General features: G+C 40.2%; 1 protein-coding gene across 2 annotated transcripts in view; it reads left to right on the top strand.

The window, feature by feature from the left end:
- The window catches only part of NELL1 (neural EGFL like 1), an 853,841-nt gene that overhangs the window by 769,323 nt on the left and 68,080 nt on the right, over positions 1–16,438 (top strand). The window contains exon 16 of one of the 2 annotated variants that reach the window (XM_022583757.2): positions 6,326–6,466. The exons of the other annotated variant lie outside the window; for it this stretch is intronic. Within the exon in view, the coding sequence (XP_022439465.1) occupies positions 6,326–6,466 (141 nt within the window). The remainder of the gene's footprint in view (positions 1–6,325; positions 6,467–16,438) is intronic. 2 annotated transcript variants of the gene reach the window in all.

The raw sequence follows: 16,438 nt of genomic DNA, 5'->3' as shown, positions 1-16,438 counted from the left end.
CATCTGCAAACAGTGACAGCTTTACTTCTTCTTTTCTGATTTGGGTTCCTTTTATTTGTCTTCTCTGACTGCTGTGGCTAAAAGTTCCAAAACTATGTTGAATAATAGTGGTGAGGGTGGACAACCTTGTCTTGTTCCTGATCTTAGAGGAAATGGTTTCAGTTTTTCACCATTGAGAACAATGTTGGCTGTGGGTTTGTCATATATGGCCTTTATTATGTTGAGGTAAGTGGAGAGGTATACCATGTTCTTGGATTGGAAGAATCAACATTGTGGAAAATGACTATACTACCCAAAGCAATCTACAGATTCAATGCAATCCCTATCAAACTACCAATGGCATTTTTCACAGAACTAGAACAAAACATTTCCCAATTTGTATGGAAACACAAAAGACCCCGAATAGCCAAAGCAATCTTGAGAAAGTAAAACGGAGCTGGGGGAATCAGGCTCCCGGACTTCAGACTATACTACGAAGCTACAGTCATCAAGACAGTATGGTACTGGCACAGAAACAGAACTATAGATCAATGGAACAGGATAGAACGCCCAGAGATAAAGCCATGCACATATGGTCACCTTATTTTGATAAAGGAGGCAAGAATATACAATGGAGAAAAGACAGCCTCTTCAATAGGTGGTGCTGGGAAAACTGGACAGCTACATGTAAAAGAATGAAATTAGAACACTCCCTAACACCATACACAAAAATAAACTCAAAATGGATTAAAGACCTAATGTAAGGCCAGACACTATAAAACTCTTAGAGGAAAACATAGGCAGAACACTCTATGACATAAATCACAGCAAGATCCTTTTGGACCCACCTCCTAGAGAAATGGAAATAAAAACAAAAATAAACATATGGGACCTAATGAAACTTCAAAGCTTTTGCACAGTAAAGGAAACCATAAACAAGACGAAAAGACAACCCTCAGAATGGGAGAAAATATTTGCAAATGAAGCAACTGACAAAGGATTAATCTCCAAAATTTACAAGCAGCTCATGCAGCTCAATATCAAAAAAACAAACAACCCGATCCAAACATGGGCAGAAGACCTAAATAGACATTTCCATACCATAATTCAAAAAGAGTCGTGTACCACAGTGTTCATTGCAGCACTGTTTACAGTAGCCAGGACATGGAGGCAACCTACGTGTCCATCAACAGGTGGATGGATAAAGATGTGGCACATATATATACAATGGAATATTACTCAGCCATAAAAAAGAAACAAAATTGAGTTATTTGTAGTGAGGTGGATGGACCTAGAGTCTGTCATACAGAGTGAAGTAAGTCAGAAAGAGAAAAACAAATACCGTATGTTAACACATATATATGGACTCTAAAAAAAAAAATGCTTCTGAAGAACCTAAGGGCAGGGCAGGAATAAAGATGCAGACATAGAGAATGGACTTGAGGGCACAGGGAGGGGGAAGGGTAAGCCGGGACGAAGTGAGAGAGTAGCATGGACATATATACACTACCAAATGTAAAATAGATAGCTAGTGGGAAGCAGCCACATAGCACAGGGAGATCAGCTCGGTGCTTTGTGACCACCTAGAGGGGTGGGATAGGGAGGGTGGGAGGGAGACGCAAGAGGGAGGAGATATGGGGATGTATGTATATGTATAGCTGATTCACTTTGTTATAAAGCAGAAACTAACACACCATTGTTAAGCAATTATACTCCAATAAAGAGGCTAAAAAAATAATTAAAAATATATAAATTTTTAAAAATGCAAATGAACATTTTTAAAGATCCAGAAATCGTCTCTCAGTCCTAACCAGTGACCTGGTTACAAGGTAATATTTTTTCTGTCTTTTATTTTTAAGCAGTAATATAGAGTCCAAAGTTAATATCCTGTACAATAGGGGAAACAGTAGATTTTGCTTAAGGGTGTTTTTTGTTCATCACATCTATGAAGTTTGATTTTGTTATTCATGATCTACAGTTCAGAAAGCAAAAATTTGGAAAATTCTAAACAATATACTAGTGTGTTGTTGGGCAGGAGTTTGAAGTCGTATTTGTGTGCAAAGCCAGTGTTCTCAACCATGGTTATGTGTTTACATTCCAGTTGCACTGATAGACTCTAAGTGTCTGGAGTACAGAGACCTTATCTTTTTCATCTCTTTATCATAGGGTGGAATATAACTTCATACAAGTATGCTCAATAAACTTTTGTTGAATGAATGAAAGCATCAAAAGTTTTTCTCATGGCTCAACCTACAAATCCCTAGAAAAGATACAATCAGCTATTTCACTGTGAACTTTAACCAATTAATATGAAATACAAAAGTATCTCCTTGGAAATAAACTTTGAGAACAACTTTATTTTGTAAATTTTCAAATAGCAAATCTGAGAGAGAGGAGATCAGTTGAAAGAAGAGATTCATCCAAGTCAAGAAACTAGAATTTTGCAAGAATCCAAGGATGTGTTTGCCAATGACTTTTGATAGCAAATTCACTGTACATTCCAAATAGGGTTAAACGTGTTGTTTAGGACACATCCTATGGAAAAACCTTGGGTTGTCCTGTTTTTCATGCTGAATAAAAAACTCAAAGTACAAGTAGGATTCTTGATTGAAGGCAACCTTAACTGTGTGTCTTTTGTTGCCTTAAAATCTCTAAAGATTAGACTCAGAAGCAAAGTCTTAAAAACTATATAGTGTCTTTTAGACACTATAAAGTGTCTTTTAGGTAAATAAGATATAAAGATTAAACTAACCCCATAATATTTAATTTTACGAATTGACATTGTATCTTTGTGATTTGCAAATAGCAGGAACTCTTGTGGTACTTTGAGTCTCTATTACAGCACTTTTTCATTGTTCCTTATGTTCGGTCCATTGTCATTTATTTTTTCATTCATTCATTCCCACAGACTTGTATTGGGTACTTTCATATTGCTTGACATTCACTTATTATTCCAAGAAATGTAAACCTAAGATGTTGTCTCTATTCTTGGAAAGTCTGCATTTGAGGGATGGACACAAAAGGGAAATACTGCTGTGCTTAAATAGATGTGTGTGTACATAGTGAGGCATTAGGGAGGGAGGACCTGTATGTCTGGAGGAGTTGGAGTAGGTGATATCAGTTAGGGTTTGAAGGATGAGTGTGTGTGTTATATACCTCTTCCTCTTGTTTGAGAGCTCCTGGGTTTCAGGAATCACATCTTCTTCACTTTTGCATCTGTTTTGCAACTGCCACGATACAAATAGCATCCTTGACACGTATTTTCAGCTCAGCCAATATTTAGAGAATTGAATAAATACATTATCTTGGTGTAAATCTTCCTTTCTCCATTCATCAATGACATGATGTGATAGAAGAGTGACAAGTACGGGTTCTAGCTCATTCTGAACCTGGTTTCGCCATATGTTAGCTATTTGACCTGGGCTATCATGTGATTCATTATGTAGCAGACACTTGGATGTAAAAGTGAATACTATAGGTTCCACTCTCAAGAATCCTCCAACATCTCTTGTTTCCTCTGCTACATTTTCAGGTCTGTGCTGGATTAAACTGAGATTTAAACAAAATCCTAGGATTTGTTATAGGAAGGAAAAATGATTTTTTTATTTGTCTGTTTCCTTTGCAATGTCTGACACCATGTGATGCACCCAGGCTCACTGTGATTTATCAGAATTCCTTGAGACAGGGGGCCGGATTCCATGGTGAACTCACAGAGACCCCGTTCCCGGAGCATCTGTCTTGTTTGTTTGCCCATAGCAAGTGCTGACTGGGAGAAACAAATCTCTTAGGACAAAGGCAGCCACAAGCCATTTAACAGTTTTTAAAGTCCCCAAAGTATCACTGAAAAGCCTCCACGTGTTTTCTGTATTTGGGTATGTGGTTGTTGCTTTTAATACTACTGAGACTATACAGAAGAAATAGCCAGTTTTACGAACACGACGAAAATATAAGCACCTCTCAAGTACAGCCTGGTCTCATATAAAATGAAACTGTTGGCTTCAGTTATAGACCTGGCCCACGAAATAGAAATGTGCAGCCTTGTTTGCAGGTGCTAGTGTGTGATGAGCCCTGGTTATTCCCAGTGAAGCCCCAGAATCTGCTGTGTGCAGTGCAGCTCCCAGGCAAGGAACACCTCCACTACTTTTCTAATTTTCAGTATAAGCCAGGAATACCCCAGTGTCTCTGGGGTAATTGCAGCTGTATAATTTGACTGGTTGTATTCACTCCCTATGAGTCTCTCATGCTACACAGATAACTTATATCCTGCTGGATCGTGGAAGCTTTTGCTAGTTTCTCTTATTTCATTTTGGGAATAAAAATATCTGTGAATTGAAAAAAAAATATTTGCACATCATTCAGTATTCCCAGTCCTCCTAGAAATTTCCTGTAGAATTGAGAGCAGGAGGAATTATTTGTAAGATGTTCAGATAATTTATCCTCCAAACTGAGTTAGTTTTGAGAGTGAAAGAGGCAGCAGGTGACAATGAGACCAACCAGGACATATGATTTCCATGGTTATTTGAGAAGTTTTGCTTTTGTATGTCCTGGTTTCCTGACACTAACTGTGGCTAGATGGTTGTTACCTAAATATTGTCATTAGTCTAGAAATCACAGGGTCTGTGGGGAATCATGACAGACTTTCTGGAAGCTTTGGAAATAAATGTCTGAGGCAAAACTTGTTGCTGCTTTGTTACAGAGAGTTATCTTTCAGCCTCTCATAGAGAAGTTATCTCTGAAAATCAGTCTTCTAGTTATGTCTGTTCCTCTTGGTGACCTATATTTAGAAATAACCAAACTGACTTCATAACTTAGGGCCCGGTCCTTCCCCTCTGTAAGACATGGCCTCAAGTCACTTCTCTGTTTCAATTTATGAACATTTTAGTGATTCAAGGTGTGTCCCACTGAACCACACACCTGTAAAATTTCAGAAATGAAAACATAGTTGTTGAAATTTTATTGTTTGGAGATTTATAATAAATGCACACACAACCTGACTGCTATAGCTGAAGGTGCTATAGAAGCACTAGGTCCTGTGGCCTGATTGCATTTAGAAAGCTGAGGGATGCTGTATGTCAAAGGACTGCATGAACTTAATGACACAGCCATAAAGGAAGAAGATGGCAGTTGGCAGAAAAAGGCCAGGATGGAGTTGCCCAGAATAAAGAGCTTTCCTCTCTTTACTTGGCTGGAATGCTATGAGATGAGACTGGCAGGTTTCAAACTACGTTCACAGCCTTGTGCACAACTCGGGACTTTTCAGTATAATAGATACACTGGTAGTTGATGCCTACAGCACGGCACTGCTGAACAGGACTCTGAAGTGCGTTGTATCCATTATGTGTTATATCTTAGTATTAATTAAATTTCTATTTGTATAAGACTGCTGTAGTTCAGGTGTTTCTAGGAGGACTAGGGGGGGATTCCCAGCCCGCAATGGCTATATTCCAAGAAATAATTACCTGGAGAGATTCTGTAAGATGAGCTGAGCCTGGCATGACGACTGACAGCTCATCTTTCTGCAGTGGTGTCATTTTCCTTCAGCTCAGAGGCAAGCCTTTGGGCTAGAGAATCCAGGCATTTGCTGATTCTAAGAAGCCAGATTCTAGAGCAAATAGAGCCCAGAAAACTTCTTTTCATCAGGCACGATTGAAGAATGAGGAGCTCTGATTGACGATCACAAATCAAGTCCTTAAGTGAATCAGCAGTTTTCGAAAGAATTAGAACAGTGGTTCTCAAACTGTGCTCCCCCAAAACTTAGTTTCACAAGATATTATCCAAAGAAAAAGCATTTCTCAGCCAAATAAATTTGGGAAACAGTGCATATTATGATTCTGCTAAGTTTTGCAGGGCATATAAATATGATAAGTCTCTGAGACTGAAATCTATAAAACATTAGTATAACACTATTTAACCTAGAGTTTCCTGAACTTATTTGTTCACAGGTATTTTCAGAGAATACCAAATAATATCTGGGATTACTATACTGAAATCATTGAAGCAGAGAAGAGTCATATACTCTGAATAACAAAAGTGTGCCAAACATCCTCAATTTAGTTTCTGGTGATTCAGAAACGAACACAGCATGTGCCGTTAGGAGTGTCTTCATGACCATCAGTTCTCATTCGTTGTTCAATTTATGAGAAAGCATCCCAAAAACGAAGCTTTCAGTTTGTTTGTTTGGATTCTAGAAAAAAAAGATGGGATACAGTTTCTCCTGTAACTTTCTTTTAGGTGACTAAGCAGTTTTAATTGATATGTTGACATGAGCATGTTTTAGGTGTTTATTGAAAGGTTAGTGTCAGAGGAAATTAATGTCCTGGGGGGCTTGTGTTTTTCTCTGAGGCAGATACTGATGAATGTACAGAGGGGATCATTGAGTGCCACAACCATTCCCGCTGCGTTAACCTGCCAGGGTGGTACCACTGTGAGTGCAGAAGCGGTTTCCATGACGATGGGACCTATTCACTGTCCGGGGAGTCCTGTATTGGTAAGCAGCTTTCAGCCATGCCCTCCATCCATCTGGACCTTTGCAGGAGGGGCAGCCTGCTTTGGCAGCCTGTTCAGCTCCCAGTGTTAAGATATGACCCCTCACTGGTTCAACTCATCAGTTTTCAAATTTCCTCCCTCTGCAATTCAGGGATCAGGGCAGGGATTAGGCAGTGCAGGGTTTTAGAACTATTATACAGAAACTGGGGCAGTCAGAGGACAAAGCCTGGGTCTGTAGTCTGTGGCTTTTAGTGCTTTCTGAAGGAAACCATGATGACTTGCATGAATTTTTCACAGTTTAAGATACAGCTGTGGGAGAAGAGGAAATATTGAGGGACTTAGAAAGTTTAGTTTAAATCTCGGCTCTTGTAAAACAAAAGTCACTGTACCTCTCTGAGCCTTCTCCTGTGAATACATAAAAATGTGGATAATAATGCACATATATTATTAGATTTAAATGGGATACCATAATATTTAAGGATTATAAGCTTTGGATTGATGCACAAATATGATAGAGTCAAATTAACCTTATTATTGTTGCTATTACCACTGCTGTCATCTTTGCAAGGTCTCCTTTAATCACTTTTCTGCTTGCAGTTCTGTTAACTGCTGAACAGAGGAAGTTAACAGATGGAGTTCTTCCCCTTCAAGACCTTATACCTTTCACAAAATCCAAACAACTGATCAAAAATGTAATCGTTTCAGGGGCTTCCCTGGTGGCGCAGTAGTTGAGAGTCCGCCTGCCAATGCAGGGGACACGGGTTCGTGCCCCGGTCCGGGAAGATTCCACATGCCGCGGAGCGGCTGGGCCCGTGAGCCATGGCCGCTGAGCCTGCGCATACGGAGCCTGTGCTCCACAGCGGGAGAGGCCACGGCAGTGAGAGGCCCGCGTACCGCAAAAAAAAACAAACAAAAAAAAATGTAATCATTTCCATGAGAACCTTGGCCAATCCAGTTATTTCATGTCATGTGGACTCAGCTGAATTCTTAATGCTGATTTGGACAGACCCAGAGGGCAAGCATTCTGACCATGGGTTCTCAAAGTTCAGAATGCTGAATTCAAAAATGGAAATTTGACTTTGCTCTCTGCATATCTGCATTTTATTTTTTCTAAAGGTTGCTCCTGAGAACCAGTCAGTGTTTTTTACAACTTTTCCCCTAAGATTGCTCTGAAGCAAAGATGAACTGGGGAACAATAGGCACATGGCATGAATTGTCCATTGCAATGTCAGCATTACTGTTGAGAGGCACGCGGTATAGTTGTTAGAGGCATAGACCCTTGAGCCAGACTCCCTGAAGTCAAATTCCAGCTCTGCCGTTACTAAGTAGGTTGCAAGGTCTTAACTAAACTCTACGTCATTTGTCTCATCTATAAAATGGAAATGTTCCCGTTCCTGCATATTCAGCCCTCTGCCCCACGTCTATCCGTGTTTCTTTTATTGTTAAAACGATGATTTGCAACCTCAGGGAGAGGTCTGCATCTATCCTGGGTCTTCATATACTTCCTTTACACGTGGCCAGGAACTTCCGTATGTGTACAACTCAGAGTAAATAGATGTTATGTGAATAGGGATAGATCAAATGGCTGTTGGATAGAAATATAGAATATTGACATATGCGATGTTACATTTTGGGGCTAAAGTTAAAAATTTCATTTTTAAAAACAGTATTTAACATCAATACGTAGGTGACTCTTAGCTTTTTTGTGCATAAAAGACCTTAAACATGACGTAGTTGATCCAGTTTGATAACTGCCTGGACCTGCCGTGGTGTCGCATACTTCTGTGCCTTTGCATGGGCCGACCCCTCTGACTGGAATGGAACAGAGTTCTGAGTCAAGGAGCTCTTCTCCTTGATCATGTTGATTCACATGTGAATTTTTGTTCATTTTCCTAACTTCAGCTCATGTTTCACTGGGACCCCATGAAGCATTCTTTGATGTCTTCATAGGAGTTTTCACTTCTCTCCTCTCTAGCTCTAGAGCTTTTACCCTGGCATGTTTCTGTAGCTTCACTTGTTGCACTACCATTCAGTTTATTTGCTCTTGGACTAGCCTGTGAACGTGAAATGAGGTTTATTCTTCTGTCTCTCTAGCGAGACCCTTTGGTAGTTGGTGTGCAGTAAATGGGAAAATGCAACCACAGTTGATGTGTCCAATAAAGAAATGCAATCTCAGAAAGAGTGACACCTTGCTTCCAGCCACGTAGCTTGTTTGGTACAAGTCAAGACTCAAGCCTAGGTCAAGGGTGACTCTATGTCCCAGATGCTGGGGAAAGTCCCACTTTATACCTATTGTTCTGTTGTAATTATCAGTTGTGCCCTGTCACTGTCATAACTGTCCCTGTTAGAATGACAGACGTCATGGTCACCTCACCTGCTGATTTCTCTCTGCCATGCTGAGTGATGTACCCTCCCCAGGGATGCACTTTCTTCATCCATGAACTGCTTCCTGATCTGCCCAGGAAACTGTCGGTGAACTGGATTCCTTGGCAAGGAACTAGGGTTGTTTTTAGTAGTAACATATTTTCTGAATTCGCTTTCATTTCCTCACCTTTAAAAATAGCTTTGTATATGGGTCTTACTAAGAACAGAAATCTGACCATCATTTAGGTTATTTTTGGTAGTTGAGAGCACTATTGGTTCAGAATATTTCTTGGTGTAACAGATGTATAAATCTGATCATGTCACTTTCTTGTTACATCCTTCTAACGCCTTCCCATTGAATGTAAATAAATTTCTAACTTCTTTGCATGGTCTTCCTCCAGGCTTTAGGTAACATTGTCCCTGCCCACTTATTGGGCTTATCTCTTATATATGTTAGCCTTTCTGATCTTTTCATGCCTTGAACATGACAGTGAACTCACCCAGTTTCAGGGCCTTTGGCTTTGACGTTCTCTCCGTCTGGAACACTCAACACCTGTTTCCTTGCATGGTTATCTTTTTTTTTGAAGTATAGTTGATTTACAATACTGTGTTAGCTTCATGTGTACAGCATAGTGATTTGTTTTCTTTTTCTTTGCAGATTATATTCCATTAAAGGTTATTACAAGATATTGGGTATAGTTCCCTGTGCTATACAGCAAATCCTTGTTATCTATTCTATGTATAGTCGTTTGTATCTGTTAATCCCATACTCCTATTTGTCCCTCCCTCCCTTCCTTTCTCTTTGGTAACCATAAGTTTGTTTTCTATGTCTGTGAGTCTGTTTCTGTTTTGTATATAGACTCATTTGTATTATTTTTTAGATTCCACATATAAGTGATATCATATAGTATTTGTATTTCTCTGACTTATTTCACTTAGTATAATATTCTCTATGTCTATTCATGTTGCTGCAAATGGCAACATTTCTTTCTTTTCATGTCTGAGTAATATTCCACTCTGTGTGTATGTGTGTGTGTGTGTATACACACACACACACACCACATCTTCTTAAGTCAATCATTTGTTGATGAGCACTTGGGTTGCTTCCATGTCTTGGCTATTACAAATAGTGCTGCTCTGAACATTGGGGTGCATGTGTCTTTTTGAATTAGAGTTTTCATTTTTCCAGGTATATACCCAGGAGTGGGATTGCTGGATCATATGGTAACTCTACTTTTAGTTTTTTAAGAAACCTCCATACTGTTTCCACAGTGTCTGCACCAATGTACATTCCCACCAACAGTGTAGGAGGGTTCCTTTTTCTCCAGAATTTGTTTTTCTTCTTTTTTTATGAATATCTTGAAGTCCTAACTCTTAATTTATTTATTTTTGCTGTGTTGCGTCTTCGTTTCTGTGCAAGGGCTTTCTCTAGTTGTGGCAAGTGGGGGCCAGTCTTCATCGCGGTGCGCGGCCTCTCTTGTTGCGGAGCACAGGCTCCAGATGCGCAGGCTCAGTAGTTGTGGCTCACGGGCCTAGTTGCTCCACGGCATGTGGGATCCTCCCAGACCAGGGCTCGAACCCGTGTCCCCTGCATTAGCAGGCAGATTCTCAACCACTGCGCCACCAGGGAAGCCCGAGAATTTGTTATTTGTAGACTTATTTTTTCATTTAATTCTTAGCTCGAATGCCACTTGTTTGAGGAGACTCTCCCTGACTATTTTATCTGGGGTAGTTGCTTCATTACATCACTCTCTTTTATATCTTTTACAGCATTTTCTTTGTTTACAAATTTATTGTGCATATACATATGTGTAATTGTCTCCTGCCACAAATGTACAGATTCTCTGAGGGCAGAGACCTTGTCTGTGTTTCACCACTGTACACACATTTCATCATGTATACACAATGTAGGCACAAATTAGGCATCAATGCATATATGTCAGATGATTGAAGGAATAGATGATAAAACTGTGTCCGGTCAAATTTATTTTGTATTTGGTTTGACACAACTAGTCGTGTAGATTGCAGTGGGTAATGTAAGATGTTAAATATCACAAAATCATGTGAGTCTTTCAGAAACATAATATTTATTAAGAACAACCATTACACCAGTACTGGGTTAAGTCTTCTGGGAATATGAGTATAAAGAAGATAAGGTCTCTGTTGTTGAAGGATTTATAACTTGAAATATTTTGAATCATAATAACCTATCTTAATGACACTGAAAATTAGCACATAAAATAAGCCCTAAATAACATCAGCTACTAATGCTTACATTTAAAAGAAATAGCAGCATCTAAAACAATCATTTAAAAACCTCTTTTAAGTGTTTTAGCAACATGCACTCAGCTATGCTTTTTCCCCAGACAATAGCAGGGATGGCATATGTTGGAATCTAAAATATGGCAATTATAGGCTTTTAGGGCAACAGTCACCTGACACTCCAAGCCATTTTTTGTTAGATGAGGTTAACACCTGCTCTACTGACTTCATCAGTTACTGGAAACGTCGAACATTACTAACATCATAAAGAACAGCACCCTTACAAGATTTACTGTTGCCTCTTTCTGCTAAAGTAGATCATATAATTGAAGAAATGGCTAGTCTAGGTATTGCAGAGACAGACGGAATCGCCCTTCTTGAGAAGTTTATCAGAGTCTCCTCTATCTCCCTCTTTCTCTCCCATTTGCTTGTGTATGTTTATAAGTCCAGGAGAGATGGGCACACAGGTTTGCTAGCTGGAATTTGTAGACGAAGACGACAGGGATGCCTTATTACTGTGGGGTCCGGTGCACTTTGTGTCTGGATGCAGTGGTGGGAGTTCAATGACTCTCAGTTTTCACATAGAAGCTGTGAGCAGTTCCTTTTTATCTGGGCACAGTTATCTGGGTCATTTGAAATGAAAACTAATGTATAATCAACAATGCCATGTCTAAAGAGCAGGATTTTACATATTTTGAAAATGAGATTCAGATTCCCTTGGATGTCAATCTGTCTCCGTGATCTTGCTTCTGCCTTTGAATCTTTATTTTCCTCTGCTCGCTCTCATCTCTCACGTGAATTCTCAAGCCTCTGCAAATATTTCTTCCACTCTTCCCAAACCCTGCACTCTTTACTCCTTTGCTTGTATGCTTTTCCCTGACCACCCCTCTATCCCCATTTCCACTTGTCAAAATCCTGATGAAGTTTTACACCCTAACTAGTGATTCTCAAATGTGTTTCACAGTAGATTCACGTGAGTAGCTTTTTAAAAATACTTATAGGGCTTCCCTGGTGGCGCAGTGGTTGAGAGTCCGCCTGCCGATGCAGGGGACACGGGTTCGTGCCCCGGTCCGGGAAGATCCCACAAAAAAAAAGTACTTACTTTTACAAAAAAAAAAAAGTACTTATAATGGGGCGTCACACACCTGGAGAATCTGATTCAGTTGGTCTGTTATGAGATAGATTGAGGTCATTTTGTTAAGGTCTACAAGTGATTAGAAAGAATAGTCAATTAACATAGAGAACCACTGTCATATTTCTCTAATAGTAAAAAAAAAAAAAAAAACGCCTACCTCTCCTATGTTCTCATAGCCATGTGTTTGCACGTGTTGTATGGAATTTATCAGATTAAGTTTGTTGTCGTCATCAGTTCCTTATAGCCTGCAGTACAGCTGAGGTCTTTTTGTATCTCCTATAGATTTGTATTGAATTAAATTGTATTGTTCATGCAATTTTGTCATTATTGTTATCAAACAAAATTTTCAAATCCTGGTAAAAGCCATTTTATTGACAGACTCGGGGATAACATATAGCTCTTCCTATGGGACGCGGCACCTCTTGGCCTCCCATTATTGCGTCCTCTAAAGGGACTTGGTTGTGTGAGGCCGGTTCCCAGACTCTGGAGTCTGTTTTCTGGTCACTGTAAACAGCCCAGTGAGTATTTACTTGTCAGAGCAGCTGCTGCAACTGACGTGAACTTACAGAGCAACATAAAACAACCAGAGAATGTTCCACTGGAATCTCTTGGGAAGGAGAGTTCACTTTTTATTGACTGAAGCATCAGGGCTGATTGAAATGGTCTAAGAATGATTTGGGTTCTGCTGTCATTGCCCAGTGTCTAGTTCTTATAGGAGTGGAGATTAAAAAAAGGGCTAGAGGGGGCTTCCCTGGTGGTGCAGTGGTTGAGAGTCCACCGGCCGATGCAGGGGACACGGGTTCGTGCCCCGGTCCGGGAGGATCCCACATGCCGCGGAGCGGCTGGGCCGGTGGGCATGGCCACTGAGCCTGCGCGTCCGGAGCCTGTGCTCCGCAACGGGAGAGGCCACAACAGCGAGAGGCCCGCGTACCACAAAGAAAAAAAAAAAAAAAAAAAAGAGCTAGAAGCTGGAGATGCTCCCTGTGACAAACCTCACTGCGCGGGGTGGAGGATTATGAAACCTTAGCCAGTAACAGTGTGATACAGGAGAGGCAGGTTTCCAATATATACTTATAGGATTTTTGGGATTCAAATCCCAGCTGGGCCGCTTTCTAGCTGAGCCACATTTGGCAAACTGTTTAACCTCTCTCTCTAAACCTTGGTTTCCTCAGCGTACAATGATTAAAATAATATTTCCTGGTGGAATTTTTTGTAACATAAGTGTTCCTATATGCCAATATCCTAGCAAGTAGTAGATGATAATAGTCAACATTTAACTTCCCTTCGCCTAAATCTCTCATCTGTCAAATGAAGACAGCAACGGTGATACTAATAAGAGCCAACATTTATTGAGAGCTTACTTTCTGCCAGGCACTGAGCAATCTACAGAAGTGCCGACCTCATAAATTGCTGTGGAGTAATTGTGAGGATTAAATAAGCTAACATAGGAAAAAAACATTCAGCACTTGTGTTTTTAAGTGCTCGATAAATGTGAGCTATTATCATGAACTGAGCACCTACACTATGTGCCAGAGAACTTCATGCATTACATAATTTAGTTCTCACAACTGTCTTAGGAGGGAAGCCCTTATTTCACCATTTTAAAGATGTGGGAAGTAAGGTCCCAGGGATTAAGATAACTTGTCCCAAATTCCACAGCCAGTAAGGCTGTAATCCAGGTGCCTTCGATCCCAAATCTTCTTTCTGCTTTTAGTATGTTAACACTGTAGAGCTGTCTGGAAAGGAGGAGACCTGTGATGAGCCACAGACAAGGAGCTGTTAAGCAGAGCAGCTACAGGTCAATGAGACAAAGCAAAGAGAGAATGAGGGAGTATAACTGAGACCCAGACAGCGTTGTTATATTCTGTCTGAATCAAGAGCATTGGGGAATTGCTTTATCCAAAGGACTCAAGGGCTGTGTCTTTGGGCCCTCCTGCTAGACCAGGGGCAGGATGTCAAGGTGGCAGGTTCTTGACAGGTAATCTGATAGCATCTTAGCCTTAACAATAGTATCACCTGGCTATCCACTGATGCAATTACCTTCCCTGCATTTTTGATGATATGAATCCAGAGTAGAAAAGGAAAGGAAGGCGTGGGGAATAAAGGGTATGAGAAACGGTGGTAAGTAGATGTTTAACTAATTATATTTGTTCTTTCATTCATTCATTCATCCCCCGCTGCTCGAAAGTAATTAGTATATACAAAGAACACACATTCAGTAGGGTTATTAAAATAAAAATATTTGAAAAATACAGAAAATATACTAACCATGAGAGTTAACAAAGACGTTTATGAATATCCTGACAGGCGCAGCAAAAAGGAAAGCATGATTATATGAACTGGTCTAATCTAAAAGGAGTTCGCATAAAAAGTCTTTAAGCAAAAAGGCTCAAATGTGCTTTTTCTCTGTTCCAGAGCAGAGATATGCCAGGGTGGTGAAAGCACCTTTGTGGACCAGAGTATTTCAAGCTAAGAAAGTTTCAGAGACAGAGGCATACACACCAATCTCAGAACAGTCATTGGATTTTCTCTTTGCCAAACAATAATACCCACCCATGCATAAAGTATTTTCATTGAAACAGCTCCTGCCCCAACCTTCCTTGATAATATTTAAATGATCTCTCATTAACTTCAAAATTGATATTTGTTGCCAAAGAACTTTAGGTTTGGTTTTCCTCCAAGTAATGAACTATCTAAGAGACTTCCCAAAGGCAGGCACCGCCTGGCCGTGTCGCTGTTTAAATAGCTTTACGCATCTAACTAGCAGTGGTGTGAAGTACATGGGGCTGTGGTCTGGGGACTCAGGGGAGCTCAGTTGCTTGGCACAAAATTGCCACCTTCAAATGGACAGAGAGACCAGGGACAGACACCACCTGGGTATGGAATGGATATGGAATAAGATTGGTATAGTCAGGACACAGGATGGAGAGGATAAGAACATTTCCCAACATCTAATAGAGGGGATATTCTGGGTTCCCCAGAAAGGGCCTTACAGTGGATATTAACACACAGTTGCAAATGTTAAATCAGGTGAGAAATGTGTCCCATCAGACCCTCTGCAAGTTTCCTGCTCCCCTTCAAATCCAGCCATGCATACATAAGCCTGGAGCGGTTTACCTGTAAGTTAAATTGGATATATTTGGGGGACTTCTCGAGGAAGGCAAATGTTCCTCCTCAGTTTTGGTGATAAACATTTCAAAAATATAATTTCACAAAATGATGTCAGAATAGCATTCATCGCACTAAGCTCAGGCGTGAACGCAAAGTCCATTGATCACCCTCTGCCTATCTGGGCTGACACAACAGGCCTATTGTGTGTGATATTATCCACTTCGGCTCTGGAACTGAAACAAGACATCTCAGGGAATTATTCTAACAGACCTCAAACTAACGACAGGGTCTATCCTCTAAGCCACCCCTGGCCCTGATTAGTACTAATCTTTTCAGTGACAAACACCTTCCTAATGGAAGCTGTGACCAGCCATGGAACAGATAAAACAACTTGGAGCCATGCTTGAAGCAATGCACAGTGCATGGAGAGCCAGGGACCTCAATTCTAATCCAAGTGAAGATCACCTGGGTGATAACGAAGAGGAGAAAAACTAGAAAACTATTAAAAAAACAACTCTTCACAAGGATTGCCATGTTATACTTATTATATCCACAAAAATAAGCCTGCTGTGGTCTTAGCACTAAGTTAGGTGATACGAAGTGTCCAGAGAATTCACCCCTAGGGACTTTAAAACACCAAGCTGGAGACAAAAATCAACATACGTGAAACAACCAATAGCATTCTGATACAGGTTATAATCTTACAATTAACTGTAAAATTATAGGGTCAACACTGTATGTAGGTAATTAGGGAGGAAAGTGCTTAGAGAGGATCAAAGAACAGTCATACCAGATTGCACGGGGGTGATTAGACTTGAAGGATGGAAGGGTTTATGTGGTTTATAGATATAAAAATAAAAAATAAATATTAATAATAGGGAAGATTGATTACTTCATGTTCTAGTCACTCTTCTAAAAACCTCACATTTTCTAACTCATTTTATCCTCAAAACAACTTCATCGGGTGGGAATTTTGATAGTCTCTACTTTATGGACAAAGAAACTGAGGCACATAGATGTTCCATAAATTGCCCATGGTCATCCAGCTATTAACTGGTAGATTTCTTCTTCCAGAAAGGGTTAATCAACGTCCTTTCTAGG

Source organism: Delphinapterus leucas, chromosome 7 (genome assembly GCF_059928025.1).
Source record: "Delphinapterus leucas isolate spDelLeu-1000000601 "Yukka" chromosome 7, BTC_Dleu_Yukka2, whole genome shotgun sequence".
Classification (NCBI taxonomy): Eukaryota; Metazoa; Chordata; class Mammalia; order Artiodactyla; family Monodontidae; genus Delphinapterus; species Delphinapterus leucas.
The sequence above is the reverse complement of the archived record's forward strand: the minus strand, read 5'-3'. Positions and strand labels throughout refer to the sequence as shown.